At 34.4% G+C, this 23,420-nt stretch overlaps 1 protein-coding gene across 1 annotated transcript; it reads left to right on the top strand.

The window, feature by feature from the left end:
- Positions 1-10,555: 10,555 nt before the first annotated feature.
- LOC111909687 (probable Histone-lysine N-methyltransferase ATXR5) lies at positions 10,556-13,299 on the top strand. Its single transcript, XM_023905466.2, has 6 exons — positions 10,556-11,182; positions 11,283-11,363; positions 12,219-12,448; positions 12,529-12,629; positions 12,709-12,921; positions 12,989-13,299. Exons 1-6 carry the CDS (start codon positions 10,876-10,878, stop codon positions 13,146-13,148), a joined length of 1,092 nt encoding a protein of 363 aa, XP_023761234.1. The 5' UTR covers positions 10,556-10,875; the 3' UTR covers positions 13,149-13,299.
- Positions 13,300-23,420: the final 10,121 nt, after the last annotated feature.

Raw genomic sequence — 23,420 nt, 5'->3', positions numbered from 1 at the left:
TTATGTATGGTATTTGGTATTCTGAAAAATTCACTAAGCTTTGTGCTTATGGTTTTCAGTTTATGTTTCAGGTACTTCTGGTTCGAAAAGGAAGAGTCGGGATGATTGAAGTGCACATACCACCTCATTCTATATTGTTTGATTACTCTGATGTTTTATGATATATTCATACACTTTGTTCCACTTTGGTTTTATGATGATGTTTTGGATTACATTTGTATTTAATTTAAAAACGAAACTTTTTGGTCTTAATATATGGGACGTTACAAGTTGGTATCTGATATGTGTATTTATATATATATTTTTATACATTATATCTTAATATTTTGGCCTTTATTATTCTCTTTTAGAACTAAAAAGTACTCATAATGCTTTGAATTATGATTTGCAACTATTCGTTGTCGATAAAGCACGAAAGAAAAGACTGAAGCGGAAATCGGGCTTAGAAGCTAAAAGAAAGGAAAATGCTGGAGTAGCTATTTACGCCCCGCGTAAGTTGCATGTACGCTAAGCGTAATGACCAAATTCAAGTTACGCCCAGCGTAATATATGATTACGCCCCGCGTAATGGCTGGCATCAGATAACTCCAATCGCGTAATAATCTTCACTACGCCCAGCGTAATCCGACTTACGCCCAGCGTACGTAAGTCGGTTACAAGGGTTATAAAAGTCGATTATCAGCTAACCAGAAGGGGGGATTCGACTTCTAACCTAATTTAGTCGATAATTAACTTTTGTTAAGCCGTTTTGAAAGTCTAGAAGGCGGCCGGAAGGCTGTTAAGCTAACGGGAGCGAAGATCGGAAGGATTGGAGAGCGGATACATGTCGGTAATCATATGGGTTGTTAACGTGACCATGTTTAGCATTCCATTGTGTTCGTATTCTGTATTTAGTTTCTGATTTGGGTGTAAAAACCTTTTACTTTGCGTTTATGATTGAATGAAACTTTGATTATTAGACTAATTGCTATATTGAATTGTTTGTTTATGTTTAATTTATCTTGCCAAGCTTGTTAAAAGATACTTACGTGTTAATGATAATTATTTGCTGTTAATTACTAAGTAAATTGAGTTGTATGAACATCTGCTTGATTGCTTGTCGCTTATGCTTTTGATGACCATCGAGATTATAAGTCTAGGAATAACGAATGTGAAACTAGGATTAACTTGGGAATAAGTAAGTTAATGTGTGAGCCTTGTCTGATGACCATCAACAAGAGGTTAATTGAACGACCAATTTGATTAACTATATTTACAAGTCTTGCTTGATACGAGCTGAACACTAGGAAGCATGTTAGTTTAATCAACTGATCACTGTTTGAATTGACTTGTTTGCTAAAGGATTAGTTATAGTGAACGCGAATCTAATCATTTTAGGAATCGGTGAACATGAATAAATGAATTTGTGTATGCAATTGTCTATGTTTTTAAGGTGTAATTTATCTAAACCAAAGTACCTGAAGAGATTTGCTTTCCTGTTAGTTTATCAAAAGTTGTTAATTAATTGTTCGTTTGAGATTTATTAAACTATTTCTTTATTCTTTTCGTGTGACCTGTAACCTATAATCAAATATTTGAATTAATTCACCGCCGTTCAGTTTGATCAACACCCGACTTACCTAAGCTATACTGTAATCTGACTAGGTACACTGCCTATAAGTGCATAGTTAGTCTAAGTTTGTTAGGTTATAAATATTAAAATTAGTGGGTACTTTTGTGCACATCAGTATCAGAGCCTTAGTTTGAGGGATTTGGACGTACTCTCGGTTATGTCTGAACACAAACTAAGGGCTTGGTAAAAAATTTCAAAAAGAAATGTTTTGTAAAAAGAGTTTCTAATGAAAGAAAAGGGTATGGTGCATGCAATCGACCGAGCTCAAGTAAGTTTTCCCAAAACACCCATACATGATTGTGATATGCTTTGATTTATGAATTTGTGAACCACATGCTAGTTAGGGCTAAGGATTTGCATGATAGAATTCTAGGAGAGATGCCTTTGTATGCCTATTGTATGAGCTTGTATACTTGAATGCTAGTATTGATTAGTCAGTGATAGGATGGCCTGATTAGGTTATGATTGATTTTGATTACTCGATGCTCGAATGTTGCTTGCTCTGTGCTTTTTAGGAGTTCTCATTAACTTCAGCTAACTAGTAAGCGAATATGTTAAGTTACATATTACAGAAACTAAATAATTTTAAAATGTTAGGTTTTAACTCTATTGTGCAGCTCTTGTTTGAGTCCAATCGTTGTAGTGTGAGACCTTTCATTCGAAGAATTATTCGGTGTTAGTGATATGTAATTATATTCGTGAGCTAGTTAGAGGGTGTTGGTAAGAGTTCCTTCTGCATCTGATGGCGGATAGTGGTGTGGTGGTTGCCCTAGGAAAACCTAGGAAGAGATGTAGTGCTGGGATCCATGCCTTGTGGAGGATTATTTGTGTGGATAGGGATTGACTTGGAGGATTCAAAGCGATCCTTGAGGAAAGTACAGATAGATGTGGAAGGTAGTATGTGCCCGTACTACTGGAATTAGAGGATCCGTACTCGAGTTAAGGAGAACTTCGATGAAACCATGGTGCTTGTAAAGTATGAGAATAAGTGGGGAGGACAAAATTATGGCTATCTCTCTTAGAGAATGAGTGGGCGAAAATACAAGGGCTAAGGTCCTTTATATAGTGGTATAAGGAAATACTGGATAACCCTAATCCGAATATAATAATAATATTTCAAATTGGTAATTATCCAGTTCCATATTGATCCACATGAGATAATCTAGAAACCTTAAATTATCTCCTAGAAAACGTCCACCCTCTTGGTGGAAGGTTCTAGGGCCTTTTTGTTCAACTATTGAACAATTGCACTTTAAATCTTGCACTTTTAATTAATTCCATTAATCTCGAAATTAATTCTAATGAATTATTAATTAAATATTACTATTTCTAATTAATATTATTCTCATAATATATTAATAAATTATTTGTTTCAATTTATTAATCAAATAATAAATCACCATCTCTCTCCAAAAATCATTATTTCTAATTGCTAGGTTTGAGGGCAACCCAAAAGAATTGTGTTATTATCAATTCAAGTTTATACCAATTATAGATACAGACTTAGACACCTAATCAACAATACAATGCTAGCAAGGTTATAGTCCAACATATCTATTTTTAGTGTGTTCGTACTCTAGTCCTTAGGTACATGTTCATTATAACTCCTTATAAAGTGTTGTTCTCATCAAGAAAACAATCATATCGTACGCAATGCTTCATGTTGTACGTCTCTAATATGATAAAATTGAAAACTTGGTAGTTATCTCAGTATGTTATGTTTATGCATATAAGATAAGAATATTAAATTTGTTACTTTTCAATTGTGACTCTTAATCTTGATTGAGAAACATAATTATTGGGTTTTTGAAGGATGATATGTACATGTCTTGTCCTCTATACAAACTTCACACGTCAAAAGGGATGGTCTCTTGATATCTCTGATATTTTTTCAGTTTCTTCAGCTCGTTCCTTTCTCGACAATGGGCTGATTACTTCGACTGATATGACTACGAGATGAAATAATTGGGTTCCTATTAAACTCATTATTCTTATATGGAGGGTGAAGCTTCAGAGCATTCCTACGAGGGAGAGACTTTCATCTAGAGGTATTATGGTAGAGACGATCATGTGTCCTATATGTTCCTGTTCGGCGGAGACTATTCATCATCTTTTTGCTGGATGTGTTGATTTAATGGATATTTGGAGACGTATTGCTATATGGTGGGGTCTAAATCTCCCGAATCAGATTACTTTTCATTCTCTTCTCTCTTGGTTCGATATAGTGACGTTGAGGGCTAGTCAACGTAAAAATTTTGATGCAGTGGTTATAACAACATTTTGGTGCATTTGGAATTTCAGAAATGCCATCATTTTTGGCACGGTTATTCCTAAAAAATCTTTGCTCTTTGATGACGTACTTGAAAAGGCTTTCTTTTGGATTTCAAATATATGTAAAAAAGCTAAGTTAGGATGGTCTACTTGGCTTCATAATCACTCTTCTATTACCATGTAATTGTTTGTTCTAGCTTCTTGCTAGTTTAATAAAATTCCGTCGTTCAAAAAAAAGGGATGAATGATCTTAAGCTTAATTTTCATATTAAGTGATTCATCGATAGAAAACCTTGATGGTTAGTCTTTCAAGTTGACATCAGACAACATCGACGCATTTATATACATTACTTTTTCGTCCATGTCATCACTATAGTATTTTTTCCCACATATGTGAGAGATTCTTTGAGTTATGTGAATAATGTACAACATATTAATGTTATTTCCATTGTCATTTGAACCTGTTAGATTGTAAACTAAGAACAAATAGGCAATGCGAGTTTCTAAACTCGTTAGACGTTGATTACGGAAAGGAGCACACGCTTAGGCCCGTTTGATACGCATCTTTCCGGGTTCAAACAGATCTTTCTGGCTGAATGGACTGGAAATATTGTTTGATTTGCACAAAAGAAGGGGTCTTTCCTGGTAAGATATGTCTTTCCCAGAAAGCCCAAAAATCATATCTTTCTGGCTGAATGGGCTGGAAAGACAATCATACATCAAACCCCGCCTCTTTTTTCTTTATTGGATTATTAATTTTTTTAAATAACTTTTTTTTAAATTTATTTTTTATTGAATTATTTTTTTTCATCATTCAGCACAGTCAATCAGATGTACAATCAAACAACATGATTTCTTTCCCAGTCAGAAAACTTTCCCAGACAGCACTTTACCGGACATCACTTTCCCAGACATAAACTATCAAACGGGACCTTAGTGAAACCATAAGGCCGATTTGTATATAAGGAATCATTGTAAGTGATTTGATGGAAAATGGTCAATTAATTAGTCATTAGTGCTTTAGAGAGAAATCGTTCTTAGATATTAAAATCATTAGATCATGTGTTCATCCCTTTTGGGAGCTGACATTCGTTTGTTGAGATCGGGCATGATTGTGTGTAGATATCGCTAGAGAGGGGCTACTTTAGTCCCTTTTAATCGATCATTTCTACCCCACATCAACCATATTACAACTCAAGGTTGGGTGGGGTGGGGTGTAGGTTATATATATATATATATATATATATATATATATATATATATAATTTTATATTTAAAAAAGTTCAGATAAAGAATATTTTAGTTATTTCATAATGGTTAAGCAACAAAACACATACTTAAGTCTAAAGATGTGCATCAAACCACATAAAACCGTACCAAACCATAGTACATAACATGATTTTGAACATTTGTGGTGCGGTTTGTTGTTTTTCATCAAAAAACTGCGGTTCAAACTGCACCGCACCACACCACATATTAATATTAATTATTTTAAACATAGTTTATATAAACAATATATAAATATATATATATATATATATATATATATATATATATATATATATATATATATATATATATATATAGGAATGAGTTCTATGGAAAACAAATAACTAGGGCAACATCTATCGGAACCAATAATCAAATGACACGCGTACATTTCTTTCTTCACAAGTAATGTATTGTGGAAGTGATGTGTTGTCATGTTTTCATTGGTTCAAATATGTGTTGCCCTAATCATTCATCTTCCATATAACTCTTCCATATATATATATATATATATATATATATATATATATATATATATATATATATATATATATATATATATATATATAGGGTTAGGTTATTTTGTTTTCACTATTTATTGTGTGCCCGTATGATTGATTCTGGACCAATCATTTTAGTTATTTTAAGAAAGTAATTAATGCATATTACATGTTGAAGATATAATAGGTATTAATTACATCTTCAGCATTTAATATGCATTAATTACTTTCTTAAAATAACTAAAATGTTTGGTCCAGAATTAATTATACGGGCACACAATAGATAGTGAAAACATTTGAACCTAACTCTCTTTCTCTCTCTCTCTCTCTCTCTCTCTCTCTATATATATATATATATATATATATATATATATATATATATATATATATATATATATATATATATATATATATATATATATATATATATATAGTGTAGCTGTGTAAGCTCTTAAGCATTATTTCATGTTAAACATTTACTTATTTCTTTGACACTAAAAAATATTCCGAGTTTTTAAAGAGTATCTTATTTCACATGTAAGCAATATGTTGCAAAATTCATATTAACTTGCTCAAATTGGAGACACCATAATTGTTTTATAGTATATTTACTAAGCGTTTGCATAGGTATATTATTTTCTCGATTATTTAATTGCATTCCATTTAGCATGATTTTAACAACAAAAAAAAAAAAAAAAAAAAAAAAAAAAACTATAACTAGATAATTTGTGAAGGATAATCAATTTCATTATTATGTTATAAGGAAAATGTTTTTATCTTTTAAAAGAGCAACACAAATTATTACAAAAAGTAGGAAAATCCTTTTTGTTAGGCTAAAACTATCTGCAACGTATTTAACAAATATTGAAAACCAAACATTATATCTAAAATTATATATGAATATTAAGATAATAACACCACACTCATCAAACTGCATAAACCGCTCAAACTGACAACATCAAACCGCACCACATAACACGGTTTATAATTTTCATGGTGTGGTTATGGTTTTGCCTTTAAACCGTACCACACCGCACCGCAAACACTCATACTTAAGCTCTTCATTAAAACATAAAGAGAAAAAATCGCATAACTTCATCAACCATAGTGACAATTTATGTAATCAACTCTATAATCAATGGTCTCGTCTAGTTATTATTATTATTATTATTATTATTGTTATTATTATTATTAAGTTTAATGGTTAGCTTAATACATCTTTTTTCATAATTAAAATCGATATTTAAATACCAGCAAAACAAAGTTAACATAAAAAGTCGGTCTTCCAAACGCGCACGTTGAGTTATTCATTATTTGAATCGACTAATAACAACTTTTGAGAAACATATTATTTTTTATCAAATATATAGAAAATAAATGTTATATTCTATTGATAAGTATATCTAAAATTGATTTCGGTACAACAAAGTCAATAATAACAACAATTGTATTTGTTTCCCACACATACCATAATAAAAATGTTAGATTTAGACACTCTCAAAAATCTTTATGGCGGTGATGTTAAGTGTGGCTAGGGCTGGCAATTATCGACACGACATGAAATAAATGGGTTTGGGTTGAGTTTTTCCATCCGCTAACACGCCAACCTGCCAACCCGTTTATTAAACGGGTCATATATGGATTTCTCAAAAAATAAACGGGTTAACCCGCCAACCCGTTTATATTTTTAATTAAAAAGATATATATTTTTATTTTTAAATGTATTTATGTATCATGTATTAATATTTAATAAGTATTATCTATGTTTGTATTAATTTTTAATTTGAAAATGTTTCTACGAATGCTTTTAATTTTCATTTGGATCTTTAAAACTTAAGTAGTTAACTATATTTGCATCAACCATCAAGAATTTATTTATGTTTAATTGTCAATTTTATTTATAGAATCTGACCCACGAACCCGCCAACCTGTGAACCCATATAAATAAACGGGTTGGTGGGTCATATATGAGTTTATGTTCCAAACCCGTCAACCTGTGACCTGTATATTTAAATGGGTCGTGTTTGGGTTAACATATTTGACCCGCCAACCCACACGACACGATTGTCATGCCTAAGCGTGTCTCGTGCCAAGCTTGGTCACGTGTATTATGACGGAGTTTTTTTTCAAGAGATTTTTTATTTGACTTTTTCATATTGGGTATGAAACCATTGAGTATTTGTTATTAAGTACTCATATAATTCTTTTAAAAATCTGATATATATATATATATATATATATATATATATATATATATATATATATATATATATATATATATATATATATATATATATATATATATATATATATATATATATATATATATATATATATATATATATATATATATATATTAAAAAACATCATGATTTGTGAAAGCTTCACGGTATGCTATTTAGATACTCTAGAATAACCATATTAACAAATAGTGATTCGTGAAAGCTTCACGGTATGCTATTTAGATACTCTAGAATAACCATACTAACAAATAGTGGTAGAAATCAATGAAAAAATATATGCTGACATATATTAACATGCATATAAAGATTAGTAGTAAATACATTCAACGTAAACTACCCCACTAACTTTATGTTTAGGGTTGTAAACGAGCCGAGTCGAGCCGAATACTACCAAGCTCGAAGCTCGGCTCGACTAAAATACTCGAGCTTGAAACTCGGCTCGAATTCGACTCGAACCTTGATTTTAAGCTCGAGCTCGGGCTCGTGAAATACTTGACAGTCTCGAGCTCGGCTCGGCTCGGCTCGACTAATATTTTTAAAAAATCAAAATCACTAAATTGAGTAAGAAATATTAACATTCCACATGTAAATGTCCAAACTACCAAAAAACCACTATTAACCACCTAATATCAACATAACATCAACAATATATGTCATAAATGAATAATTATAAAGAAATGACATATATCTTATAAATGAACAAATTATAAAGAAATGACATATATGTAAATTACACTAAGCTCGACTAAGCTCGCGAGCCTTACGAGCTGAGTATTTTTGTATTCGAGCTCGACTCGATAAGGTACTCGAGTAGCTCGAGCTCGGCTCGATTAAGGTCGAGTCAATTTCGAGTATTTTCCGAGTCGGTCTTGAGTTTCTCGCGAGTTGGCTTGTCTCACTTATACTCCTATTTATGTTCACCCCATTTTAATAAAATAACTAACAATTTTTAGTATGACTAGTTACGAATTGCTAAATTGTTTTGATTCCTTACAAAAAAATGTTAGAAAACTAAAAGAAAATTTTTATATTTTGTAATAAAATAATTTAAATTTTTATTTTTACTTTTTATTATTATTATTTTTTTGCAATAGATCAACTACATCGATGCTTATTTTTGTTCAAATATATATAAAAAATGATATGACTTATTATGGTAATTAACCTTTCGGTTTGTTCATATCTGGATAACTATTTTTTTTTTCTTTTTGTACACATTTAGGTAACGAATTTTTTGGAAGTGTTCACATATGACAATTATGACCTACTATAGAAGGTTATATCCGGTCAGAATGGTTATATATGAACACTTTTAACTTCATTACCTAGATGTGTATAAAAAAAATAGTTATCCAAATATAAACAAAACAAAAAGTAAGAGTAAATTACACGTGGTCCTTGTGGTTTGGGGGAATTTGGTGTTTGATTTCTAAGGTTTTTTTTTTTTAAACTCGGATGGTCCTTACTGTTTATTTTTGTTGTGCGCTTGATTTCTGTCTTACCTAAAAAGACTATTATGTCCTTATTAATTTTCTTATTTATGTATTTATTGTTTTATATATTTAAAAAAATTAATAGACCACGCATATTTGTATATCCTCACCTTAACCCTAGAACTACATTTGAGAAATTTAATCTAGGTCCCACCGATCACCATCCCATCTATCATCCTCCCAAACTTTTATTTCCTTTCTATCTTTAGTGACATCGACGTCTTCATCATCCCTTCTTTTTTCGATCCTTCAACTCCGACAAATCAACACCACAAAAGATGAAAAAGAAATAGAAGTTGTGATGCATTGAGTTGTGGTGGTGGAAAATTCGATGAAGAGACAGTAGGTTGTGGTGTTGGTTTGCCGGAGTTGAAGGACCGAAAAAAAGGGACGGTGAAGACGTCGATGTCACTAAAGATGTAAAGGAAATAAAAGTTAGGGATGATGAGAGATGAAATGGTGACCGGTGGGACCTAGATTAAATTTCTCAAATGTAGTTTTAGGTTTAGGGTGAGGAGATACATATATGTGGGGTCTATTAATTTTTTTAAATATATAAAAAATAAATACATAACTAAGAAAATTAATTACAAAATAAATTAATAAGGGCACAATAGTCTTTTTAGGTAATACATGGACCAAACGCACAACAAAATAAACAGTATACACCATCCTAGTTAAAAAAAAAGTTATTGACAAACACACAAATTTCCCCAAACCACAGACACCATTCGTATAATTTACTCTTACTTTTGGTTTATTCATATTTGAATAACTATTTTTTTGTACATATATAAATAACGAATTTGTTGAAAGTATTCACATATGACAATTATAACCAGATGTAATCTGCTACAACATGTCATAATGATAATATGTGAACAATTGCAAAAAATTCATTATCTAGATATGTACAAAAAAAAATACACACATATGAACAAACCGAAAAGTTAATTACCTTAATAAGTCATATTCCCTATAAAAAAAAATACCATCGTACCAAGTCGGGTATTTTTTCAATTATCCCTAATGAAGTAAAGTCGTTTTTTTAAATGTGTAGTATTTTTATTTTAATCATAAATTTTTAAAAACTGATTTCCATTTTCAACTTTCATTTATTGAAATTTATTGAAATCAAATGATTATATTTTGCCAAGTGCAATTTACCAATTAGGTAAAAGTGTCGGACAACACGCATTTTGCAAAAGTAAAAAACTTACCGTTCTCTGCATGTAAAATTGCCGCAATGGCTGGAAGCATCCCGGTTTTTCCGGTGGTGGTACACGGCGTTTTCCGTCGGCGCACGTTAACATGAAGAATTATCATACGCCACGTCGTTCCATCTTTGTCCTCAACTAATTCCCCCGCGACACAGTCCTCCGTCTCCTTCTTCTTCCTAATCTTCCACTGCCAGCATCCTCATTATTCCCAAATCAACCCTCCAATCCCTTCCCAAAATCCCAATTTTTCCCAAAAAGTCGATTGCTATGGCCGACACCGAATCCAGCTCCGCTTCAATCCAACCATCGCCGTCGCGACGGAGACCGAAGAAATACAGGTCTATAAAGGATATCATCAACAACGCCAAGTACGCGGTGGTGCCGGACGACGAAGACTACAGCGACGCCGTTTGCGATCAATGCGGCTCCGGTGACCGTGACCACCAGCTCCTCCTCTGCGATAAATGTGATAAAGCTTACCACATGCTATGTCTCCGCCCTATCGTTGTTCGTGTTCCTATTGGTCCCTGGTTCTGCCCTGCCTGCTCCTCCCAACAACCTCCGCCGCTTAAAAGTAATTGATCCAATTCCTCCCCCTTTCTATATACACATTGTATTGTATGTGTGCATGAATGCGATTTTGATTTTGATTTTGTTTTCCGATATAAATTCAGGTTTCTCTCAGACTAAAATTTTTGATTTCTTTAAGATAAAGAAATGCACAGCTTCATCGGTGAAGAGAATATCCCCTCAAGGTATATTTTTCGTTTCAGCTTCTGTATTCTATGCTCTTAGAAGCGATCGATCAAACATCTACTTTAGAGGTCGCTGCAAGTTCAGATTTCAAATCGCCCTTCTTCCAACCTACTCAGAAAAAATCGTGAGACTATTTGAATTCGATAAACAACTAGGGTTGCACCAGTACTCTGTTACAATCCCACTATTCTTGATTTTATAAACACATTTTGTTCATCAGTGATTAGATCACCTCACAACAAGTTTTTCTTCCTTTTGGAGTGACAATCTGAAACCTAACCAAAGATTTACAATGTCTATTAACTGATTGCAGTTTACTATTGCAAATGCCCTAAGGGAAGAATCATAAGCTGGATGCCCAAGTTATTCAACCTTTCCATAAACAAATCTTCACACAATATGTATATTAGACAGATAGTGAATTATTTGTGCCATGAAATGTTCAGGCTTGAAGCTATTCCTTCACATTTCTTTAACATATACATTTTACTATTATCCAAATTCGAATGCCACATAAATTGTGGCTAGTATAATCCTGCACTTAGGGGGCATCTTTTTATCCTTATAAATTTTTGTCTACTAAACATCTAAACTAGCATTCTAGATTACTTCACTCAATCAACTCCTTTTATCTAATATATTTTCATGGGTATCTTTTATCCCAACTGTTTTAATCATAAACATGATAATAGCTTTATATAATGATACAAATTGTAAACTCTTCTCAAATTCGTGCACCTTTTATATTAGTTCACCACTTCTTCACATAGCCCAAAACAGCTAGATGTTATTGTTTATTTGTTATCAGTCGCTTTTGAATTTTGATTTTGCTATATTAATTACAACATTAGCAGATTCTAGAAGACGTAAGAGACGAACATGTCCAATTGTTCATCATAAAAAAAGGAGGAGACTATTACCATACACTCCAAGCAATGATACTGACAAAAGGCTTGAACAAATGCGCTCTCTAGCTTGTGCTTTAACCTCCCTCAACATGGAATACAGTGATGACCTCACTTACTCTTTTGACATGGCTCCTCGAGGGGCAAATATGTCATCTTTTGAAAACGGTGGAATGCAGGTATTCAAACGATAAGAAAAAGAAAAAAATCTCAATTTCATTTAATATCATTTGTGTTATTTATATCCGTCATGTGTAAGGTTCTTTCAAAAGAAGACACAGAAACCTTGGAGTACTGCAGGGCTATGTTGAAGAGAGGTGAATGTGCTCCATTGCTTGTGGTATTCGATTCTTGTGAAGGGTAATTAAGTAAATAACTTAAAAACCAAGATTGTTATGGATATGAAGTATGTGTTGTAACAATCGTTTTTTTTTTTTAGTTATACTGTGGAAGCTGATGGGGTTATAAAGGACATGACATTGATAACTGAATACATTGGTGATGTTGATTATATAAAGAATCGCCAACTTGATGATTGTGATAGCATGATGACTCTTCTTTTAGCTTCTGATCCTTCAAAGAGTCTTGTTATCTGCCCGGATAAACGGGGCAACATTGCCCGGTTTATTAATGGAATAAATAACTTTTCATCGTAAGTTTTTTTTTCTTCTTCATATTGTATTAGTTGTTGTTTTTTGAACTTATATGATATATTACAGGGAAGCAAAGAAGAAGCAAAATCTGAAATGTGTGAGATACAGTGTAAATGGAGAATGCAGGGTCCTTTTGGTTGCTACTCGTGATATTGCAAAGGGTGAGAGGTTATACTATGATTATAATGGGTATGAACATGAATACCCAACTCATCATTTCGTATAGGAATATGATCTCCACTAGTTAATTAACCTATCGATTAAATTATATATATTAATTTATATGACCCTTTTTCCCCAGAATCCAAAGATTTACTTTGTAAACAGTTGATGAATTTTGTCATTTAAGTCATCAAAAGAATCTATATTTATCAGAATTTTCTTTTAAGGCACACATTCGACTTTTAATTGTTACATGATATGACATATTGTTGTTATTAAGTGTTAACACATAACATGGTCATTAATGTCTTAATTTGTGGCTGTATAAATATAACTACATCAGAAAAACTTGAGTTGAATAAGTAGTATTTTGACCTTGAATTGTCTGGGTGTCAAGAAATCGACAAAGAATTTGGAGTTTAGGCACTAAACTTGAAGTCAATCATTAGATTCGTGTTTGCTTGGTTTTCAAATTGTTTGAAAACCAGAGTTCAAAACTACCAATCAAATTTGTTCAAATAAAAACATTAAATAAAATGAGAATATGAGAACACTAATTTTATCTTATTATTATGCTATGAATTTTGTATATTTGTAGTATTACAATAAATTTTAATGTGAATATTAACGTATGATTATTCATATATTCAATGTTTAATAATGACATAAAGATATATAAATAAAATTTATAGAGGTTATAATTTGAAGAAAGAAACAAAGGTTTAATACACCATGAATTTAAAGAATAAGATTGTTGCAACTATTAAAATCAAAACAATTTTTTGGAGATCACATCTTGAATATATGAATAATCATATATTCTTTCTTTCTTTCAACCGTGTATTCTTCACCTAGCACATGACATAACATATAGAAGGTTATGTGGGAAAAAACCTAGTGAGTTTGAAAGAAAATATTGGAAGAGTAAATATCAACGAATTATAAACCAAAAATGTTTCATAGAAAAATAGCATCATAAGAATAAATCACACAAGGTACACCATGAATATATGTGATCTAATCACATATGTAGGGTCCAACCTCGTTAATGACAATCCATCAACACATATGTTGCAAACAATGGTACAAGTGATGTATAAAGGAAAGTATGGTTCAACCAACTAGGTGACAACCAATCTACACATGTATGTCACACCATAACTACAAAGTGATCTACGCACATAATGTAGAGAAACAAGAAAAAATGACAACAGATCTACACATGCATTGCACACTATAATTACAAAGTTATCTACGTACACAATGTATGGGAAAACAAGAAAAAAGTGACAATCATTCCACACACATCTTTGTTTATATATATTGTTAACTCAAGACGTCCTCTTAAGAATTTGGGAGGTCAAAGGATACTTATAATTGACAATTAAGCATATTACAATCACCAATTAACCACAAATTAGTAATTAAGGTCACTTATAACATAATTAGTACCAAAAATCTTTTAAAAATCTTATATATTTCCTAAGAAGCCAATGAAAGCAACCAAACCTTCAGAGAGCCAAAGTTGACAACTTTTATTTTAAGGGTGAAACATGGTAATTAAACGTCTGTGTCATTTAATGTTTTCATTTAACACAAGCGTGTAAAATACACGACTCACCCAATTTCATGCAAAAACCTCAAAACAACGTCTAAACATTTCCAAATCAGTTCAAACTCTTGGGGAAAGACTTTTAATGACTTAGTATTGATTTAGTGTGCTAAAAATAATGTTATAGCATAGAAAATATTCCGTAAATAATAACAATTCAATTCAAAATTAATTAAATGATTAAACTCCACTTTACCATTCAAATCAATTTGACCTATTATAATGGTTTATGTTCATTCAAATGAATACAAGACATTATAATTTATGTCCTAACACCTTAATAACACTAGATTTTCCATCTAATTTCATTTTTAAGAGATCAAAGGAGAATATCCACAAATGGACCTCAAAATCTTTAACTAAGCACTTACAACATAAGATGCTCGCCTTAGCTGATCTTCATTGATAAGATTGGTAAAGTGCATCAACTAATCATCAATATCTAATGCTTGATTTTGGATTTTAGCTCACATTCTAGGGTTTAGCTCCCTTTTTCTTCTTGAAAAGATAATTGAAGAATGGTTTGGAAAACCTAGGGTTTATGTCATCTTGAGTTTTACTACTTAACACACTTGGTCCCTACATTTAGGTTTTGACCTAACCTACCTAAGATGACTTATTTCTTGTATTAACATCGTTAAATATAATTAATTGATGGGAATTCTAAACATGCATTCAATAGAAAAGGTTTATTACATAAAAGACCATGTATATTGGTTTTTTCGCCTTTATATTTTTTTTATTTCGTTTTAGCTCTTTTAACATGTTTGTGAATGATCTCACGGTTTTACACAATAGTTATAAAAAAAACACCGACTTCAAAAAAAATCTTTTTTTAGAACAAACTCACATTTGCCAAACTTTTTGTTTGGGACATTTTTTTTTGTTGTGGCTCATAATTCTTTTGTTTTTGATGTTGTTATTTATGGTGTTCTTCGTATTTTTTAACATTAAAATATGAAGGAGGCATTTGTTTTTTTTTCTTTTCAAAACAACGAGAAGGATGTTGTATCCCATTCTTTTTGGAAAAATACATATCAAATCTATTTACACGATGCTCGAAGACTGTAGCATCTGAAGAACATTTGTCTAAGTTGGCTTGGAATCTTAGATTGCTTGGAGTTTGGAAGTTATATTTTTGTTTGATTCTTAAAACAAGCTAAGATGTCAAGCTAGATTAGACCTTTGGGTCTTCACCTGTTACAGTCTTTGAGCATTCTACAAATAAATTTTGATACGTATTTTGCCAACAAAGTCAGACATGTGAATTTTTATGATTGTATTAATTAATAGTATCATACAATGTAAATACATCTATTCCAAGAAAACATTATATAAAATTGATTGTTTTACATTTCCGAAGTATTCGTATTATTGAGTTTCATTCAAAGTACACACGTCATTCTAGTAATTTTCTTTCATAATTGGTGCATGTGTGGCCTATGAGTATGGCTAGGGTGAGCATTGTGTACTTTAATGGATATAATCTTGTTAAGGTTTGAGTTTTAGCTATCTCTATCCCTTGGAATGGATAAATGTAACACCCAAAAATATGGTCCCAAAAATTTTGTTTCTATAATAGATGAAATAGTATTTTTAAAATATAATCCATACATCTCAACAAAATCAATGTATCAAATGTATCAAAATCAGAGTAATATCAAATGCGGAATCGTCATGGTGTGTGCAGTGCAGTCAACTCGAGCCCTTCCCCTTGGAACTGGAAGTACCTAAAACATAAACTAAAATCTGTAAGCACAAAGCTTAGTGAGTTCCCCAAGATACCGCATACCAAACATATCACATAACGAGCCCCGCCCACACTCATACAACGCCCCCTCCCCCCCCCCCCCCCCCCCATGAGATATGGGCCCCGCCCAGATAAGAAAACATATAAACCATATACAAGTATCACACAGACAACAAGTATATCAGCATAATCATCAAGGGTCGGCCTTGGTGCCTTAGACCCGCTAAACTCAGCGAGGAAAACTCAACTCGAAAAGTTAAACGAAACGAATGATCCCTGACTGCTGGTCCTACAACTCCCCGAGCTATCAATTACCAAATAAAAGCTGATTAACATTTGGGATCTACATCATAACCAAATATCCTTACTTGGGTAAAAAGACTATTTTACCCCTATCATAACTTGGTACAAGAATGAAACCCTAGATCACAATCCAATGGCCCGAAAGTTAAACAATCCATCAAGGCCTAATATATGGCCTAATTTTCAATTAGGCCCAATCCCTTCACATGGGCCTTAGCCAAATCCCAATAATGCTTCCTTAGCCCAAAGATTTGATTCCAGATGGCCCACTAAGGCCCAATACATAAAGTCCATGAAAGTAGCCCAAAAGACACAAAGCCCAAATCCATTGAGGGCGTTGGGCGTACTCAACTGTACGCGAAGCGTAAAGGCTGCATGGCTTGTACGTTGTGTGTATTGGCTTGTACGCTCATCGTACTTACCCATTAAGCCATAAACCCAAAAAGCACTTAACTCCTTAAGACCTAGGGTACCAATCACAGATCTGAGTCATATGAAGTGTCTTAAACCATAAAGTCGTAAACTTGGTGGTTTTGCATGCCCCAAATGAACCAAATCTTGAAATATCAAACACTACTTCCATAAAATGAACACAAACTCATGCATGAATGATTCAAAGCCTCAAAGATGGCAACTTTATGACTCAAGGACCAAATGAACACCAAGAGTAGAAACTCTAACTCCAGAAATGACAGTAACTCACAAGATCTCATCTATGGGACCAAAAAGACCCAAAAACTCAAACAAAGAATATCTAAGCATTAACAAAGCAAGTTCTGAGCTTTATACCTCAAATAAGTGTCAAATGATGAGGATAACCCGAATCTTCAAGCTCAACTCCAACAACTCTCCTTCACCAACTTCTTCTTCTTCTTTCCAAGGCACCAAACTACCAAAAATGCACTCCACAAGGTCAAGAACACACCAAGATGATAAAGGGGTCGATTTTAGGGTTTCTGGACAAGAGAGGTTGATAAGGAAGTTAACCCATGGGACTTAATGACATTATATAAGGGCTTGAACCCTAAAAATTAGGGTTTTTGGTCCTGGCCGCGTATGTTGTGCGTACCTCTTCGTACGCTAAGTGTACGTGCATGAATCTGTGTTCCTTAATGAACCACTACACTCCACATACACCAGGCTTACGCCCAGCATACGGCCTCAGCAAGCCCACTCAACTAAGGCCCAATACCACTAAGCCCACACAACTTGCATAATTAAACAATTAGATAAATGATCAAATAATTAAATAATAACTTGGAACCATTGGGCGTTACAATAAAGTTGGAAACTTTATCCTTTTAGTCACTAAAAGAATCAGATCTGAAGTTTTGAGCCTTGATCTATAAGGATTAAGTGCTTAATGAATTAAGTATTTTCTAGATCTACCATGACACGGTCGTAGGATGATCTCGACGTAGTGGTCATGTGAGTCATGTATGTTTTGTTTGGACTGGACCACGACATAATCAATAGTGTGCCACAGTGCATTAGACCGTTGACCGTTGACTTTTTGACCGATTTGAATTTTGGTTAATTGTTAGTGAAAGTGTATCTCAAGCCTTTGAGTAAGGGTAAAATGGTCTTTTTCCCCAGGATAAGGATTAGGAAAATGAAGACTCGTTTAGTTGAGAAAGTTAAGTAATGTGCCTTAATTGCTAAATTAGGGTTAATTGTTGTGTAGTGGCTCGAAGCAGTGTTGGTACCACCTAACTTAATGTGTAGTCACTCAGGTGAGTTCTCATGAACTTACTTATTATGTAGGCTATGTGTTATATGTATGTTAACTAGAGATTAGCCCCTCAAGGAATCTAGTGGAATCAGGGCCATGACAGATCTCTCGGAGGGAAGTGGCCAAGACCATGACAGTCCTTTCGGTGGGAAGTGTCCAAGACCATGACAGTCCTCTCAGAGGGAAGTGGTCAATACCAAGTAAACTAGATACAGGCCTATCAGAGGGAATCTAATAGACTGTGGTCAATTATGTTAGCATTTCATCATGTGTTATGTGTTCAAATTATGTGTTTATGACTTGATGCCTATGTGTATGATGCATATGATCTGTATATCGGGTGAGTTTTATGATTACTCACTAAGCTTTAGGCTTACAGTTGTTGCTTTATGTTTTTAGTTGCAGATCCATCAAGCTCAAAGGATAGGGAGCTGGCATGATTGGGATATCTAGACATTCTCGGAGGGGCGTGACATCTAGTAATCATTTTATGTTACATTATGACTTTCAAAACAACACTCAGCTTCCTTATTTCTACTATGAATATGTCAATGTGATATGAAAAGATGATTTTACGATTTAGTAAGTGTTAAATGTGACTCGATCATTGGAGCATTCTCATGGAGCTTTTTGAGTACTTAGATCTCAATGGAGCACTTGAGGTTCATGGAGCAAGTGACAAAGGAACGAATCATCTGAGATGGATTTGGATCATCTTACAAAGGAACGGATCAAGTGTCAAAGGAAAGGATCTTCCAAAAGGGGGTTTGGAGAAACTTGGAGTGGTTTGGAGTAACTTGGAATGACTTGGAGCACTTGGAGAACTTAGAGCAACATGGAGCAACTTGGATCACTTGGAGCACTTGGAGCAACATAGATCAAAATGGAACATCATGTTGCGCCATGTAGAAGGAAGTTACGCCATCCTTGGGGATGTTGCGCCAAATGATAGCATGATGCACCATCATGTCTGAAGTTGTGCCAAGGTGATTTTGAGCCAAGGAGATGTTGAGTTAAGTGAAGATGTTGAGCCATGAAAATTATGTTTCTCCATCAAGAAGGGAAGTTGCGCCATGGAGGAGATGTTGCTCCGTCATGGACCATCTTGGTACATGATGCGCCATCGTGATTCCTTTGATGTACCATGTTGATCCACGTATGCTTAGAATGTGATCATGCTCAAGAAATACACCACGTTGTGTCACCATGATGGATGTTGGACCTTTAGTGATAATGATGCTCTACATGTGCATCATGTTTCTCCACAATGGTCAAGGTGGTCCATCATGTGTGTTGCTGATGCTCGTAGGTTGTATGACATGGAAGAAAGTTCTAGAAGATGCGTAATGTTAGAATATGATTGGTTACCTCCTTTCATGGGCTTATAGGCCAATGGACTTGGCCCATTAGGGTTTTAGGTATGATCTCTCAAGTATAAATTGGGATGCTTGCTAAGTCATTTTGTGTCTTGTCTTTTGTATCCTTAGTGAGTATAACGAATCTCTGATGAATTGTACTTGTAACCTCCGCTTGAGAGATCTGAAATAAAGAATAATCCCCTCCTGCCCGTCGACGTAGGTCACCTTGACCGAACCATGTAAATATTGTGTCTTGTGTGCTTTTGGTTTTGCTAGTTATCTGCTTTATTTCCTACCAAGTGGTATCAAAGTTGCAGTTTGTGTTCTCTTGATTGAAGATGGCATCTTAAAAGTTTGATTTGGAGAGGTTCAATGGTTCGAATGATTTCACTTTGTGGAAGGTGAAGATGGAGGCTCTTCTGGTTCATCAAGGAAGTGCAGCGACACTGGAAGGAGAAGCAAAACTGCCAAAGGACATGGCGGCTGAAAGGAAGGTGGATATTCTCGCAGGAGCGCATAGCGCTATTCTGTTGAGTTTGACAGACAAAGTACTAAGAAAGGTTGGTGGTTGTCGAGGCCAACAAAATAAATAACCCTAAATTGTGTACACTAAAATAGTGTATAGTGGTAAAGGAGTTGAATCCGCAGAGATTGGTTCAATTTTATAACTCTATGAAAATTTCTTTGTAAAAATACTTGTAAATGACAATAAAAGTAAAAATAGGGGTTTTGGTCTTTTGAAATACTTGAAATAAACTAGAATTAAACTAAGATTTAAATAGAAAATTTCAACAAAAACAAGGGTTTGATGTAAAATCAATAAGAGAAAGATGGTTGACTTAAGGTTTCCTCACTTGAACATTTGATGAACATATCATTAGAATCTAATGGTGCAATACTTGTTTTAAATCTTTAATTTGGCTATAGTAATCCAAGAAGCTTGAGATTACCTAGACTTTTCTTAGCTGTTAAAATGGTTAGAGAAGCTCATAACAATTTCCTTAGTCAAAGTCACAATTTCTATTAAGCATGTAATTAGTAAAAGTCAACTAGCATTAAGAACCAAAAAGTCACCAAATCCAAGAGGATTCAAATGCTTCCACTTCCATGTTGGAGAAAATGTTTTTATGATTGTGTGAAGTAAAACCAACACAAGAATCACTTGTTTCTTGCTAATTTGAGGATCCTTTACTTAATCAAGAAATTAGCCAACTAATCACCACAAGCACATTTAAACCCACGAATTAAAACATACAAGTAATAATAAGATGTTAAAACACAAAACATTATCATAAAGATTCAAGAACAAGTTCATGGAGTCTTCAAAATTCAACAAACAATCAAAGGATTTCACCAAAGTCAACTAAGATTAGTTTAGCCTATCATGGCTAAACTCAAGAAATGAAAACTAAAGTAAAACGTACCAAACATGTAGCAAGATTTAGAGATGAAAAAAGGATGTTATTCAAGTGTTCTTGGCCTTCAAAGTGTTCAAAATCTCCAAAAAAAGTGCCCCAAAATCGGATGTAAAGAAGTGTAGAAAAGTGGCACACCAACCTTCCCTATATAGCTCAAAACAAGAACTCCCAGAAATTCCCTTGCAGAGTGTAAAGCCCCGTTTATTTATTAAATCAATAAATAAAATAATGAGTGAATAGTAGCCCTAAAATAAATAATTATATATCAATGGATGGTCTCGAGGGACTAATTGTCATAAATTTAGAAGTGGAGGGCTGAAGGGTAAATTCTGGATTAGCTTTGTAAAGATTTTAGAAGATAGGGGCTATATGGTAACTTATGGGACTTGAATTGTTATGAATCTTGAATGTTGGGGGCTGTTTTGTAAATTGCAACCTTGAATTGGGAAAGATCGCATAGGGAGGGACTAAATGTGTTAAGTAAGCATAAGTTTGAAAGCAACACGGGGCTTAAACCCGTCATTCCCTTCCCTCCAGATTTCTCTAAACACGCCTAACCTTAATGCTTCACTAGCCGCCACCATGAGAGACCTTCCAGCTGCCATCGGTCTCCTTGTCGGCGAAGCCAAGGAGATTGCGAGCCCGAGTCGACCACCACATCTCTGTTGTCGGTGACACCGTGAATGACCAAGAGGACTATCGAGATTGAAGTTTGAGCTGTGAACGGCGAAGAGAAGGTTGCGAGCAACCATAATCCCCTAGTAAGATCAACCTCATCTCCTATTTTCGTTTCCCTCGAGCTGTTGGACGTGGTACGCGCCGCCGTTGCCACCACCTCACGCCGCCGCATCTGCCGGATCTTGCTGCTTTGCTGCTTCTGTTAAGAAAATTTCTACATCTCGCCGACACCCTCCTCCGTCGCTGATGTTACTGTTGATCGTGTCATTCTCTCTTCTCAGATCTTCGGTGCTTCACGCAGTCACGACTCACTGCCACCGCCTGTGCAACTCTCATGTGCTTCGGTCATCATTTAGTGCCCCAAAGGACTGCCATGTCCGTGTTTCTCATGAGTTCGAGTGCGTTGCTGCTTCAAGTCCAAGTAGTGTGCGTTATTTCATGGGTATGTAGTCGAGTGTTCATGTAGTTGTTGTATTGTGAGGATTATTGGAGAGATCTTGGTCGGAAAACCCACCGCCACCACCTCAAGGTGGTGGCTGCCACCGTTTTTGCCGCCGCCGGCCACCACAAGGTGGTTGTGTGTGTGTGTGTGCTTATTTGTTTAGTGTGTGTTATTGTGATATTTAGCATTGTAAAATGTAAATTACAACTTGGAATAATAAAAGAAATTGAAAACCACCACCTTAGGGTGGTGGCTGCCGCCTCCTTCCGCCACCGGCCGCTGTGTCGGGTGGCGGTGTGCTTGTCTTGTGAGTTGACTCGGTTGGGGATGCTAGAAACCCTAATGGGCCTTGTTAGCCTAATGGGCTTAGTGAAAGCCCTAATGAGCCTAATGGACTCTAATTGACCCAATAAAACCCTAATGGGCCCAATGATATTCTAGTGGGCTTGGTAGGCCCAATAAAGCCCTAACTAGCCTAAAAGTCCAACAAATTAATAATGGGCTAGTATTTGTGTTGGAAAAACTCTAATGCCAATAAATCTTAATTTGGGGAATTAAGCGTGACACACGAGAATTATTTAATAACTTGGAATATTAATTAATAATCATTGGCGGAAATTAATCTAAGTAATATTGGACTTAATGGATTATGTCCTTACTGGATTAAGTCCTTAATGGGTTAAGTAGGAAACTTAACCCTAATCATCATTTTATGTGAAACCCTAATTTCACTTGGGTTTATTGTTGGGTCTTTATGTTGGGCCTTGATGATTTGGTTTATTAAATGGACTATCCAAGATCAAGTAAATGGTCTAGAGTAATTTAATGGGCCTAGGGTAAGGCCCATGTAAGGGGCTTGGGCCCAATTTGGAAAATTGGGCCATAGATGGGCCAAGGTTTGGGGCTTAATGAGTATATGATGTTGGGCCTTAGAATGAGACCATGTATAGGCCTAGGCCCAATTTGGAAAATTGGGCCATGTGTTGGGCTTTGATTCCTAGTTGACTTTGGGCCTATGGATTGGGCCTTGGGCTTGAATAAGC

This window comes from Lactuca sativa, chromosome 2, assembly GCF_002870075.4.
Source record: "Lactuca sativa cultivar Salinas chromosome 2, Lsat_Salinas_v11, whole genome shotgun sequence".
NCBI classification, from domain to species: Eukaryota; Viridiplantae; Streptophyta; class Magnoliopsida; order Asterales; family Asteraceae; genus Lactuca; species Lactuca sativa.
Note: the sequence above shows the minus strand (reverse complement) of the source record. Positions and strands in the feature narration are given on the sequence as shown.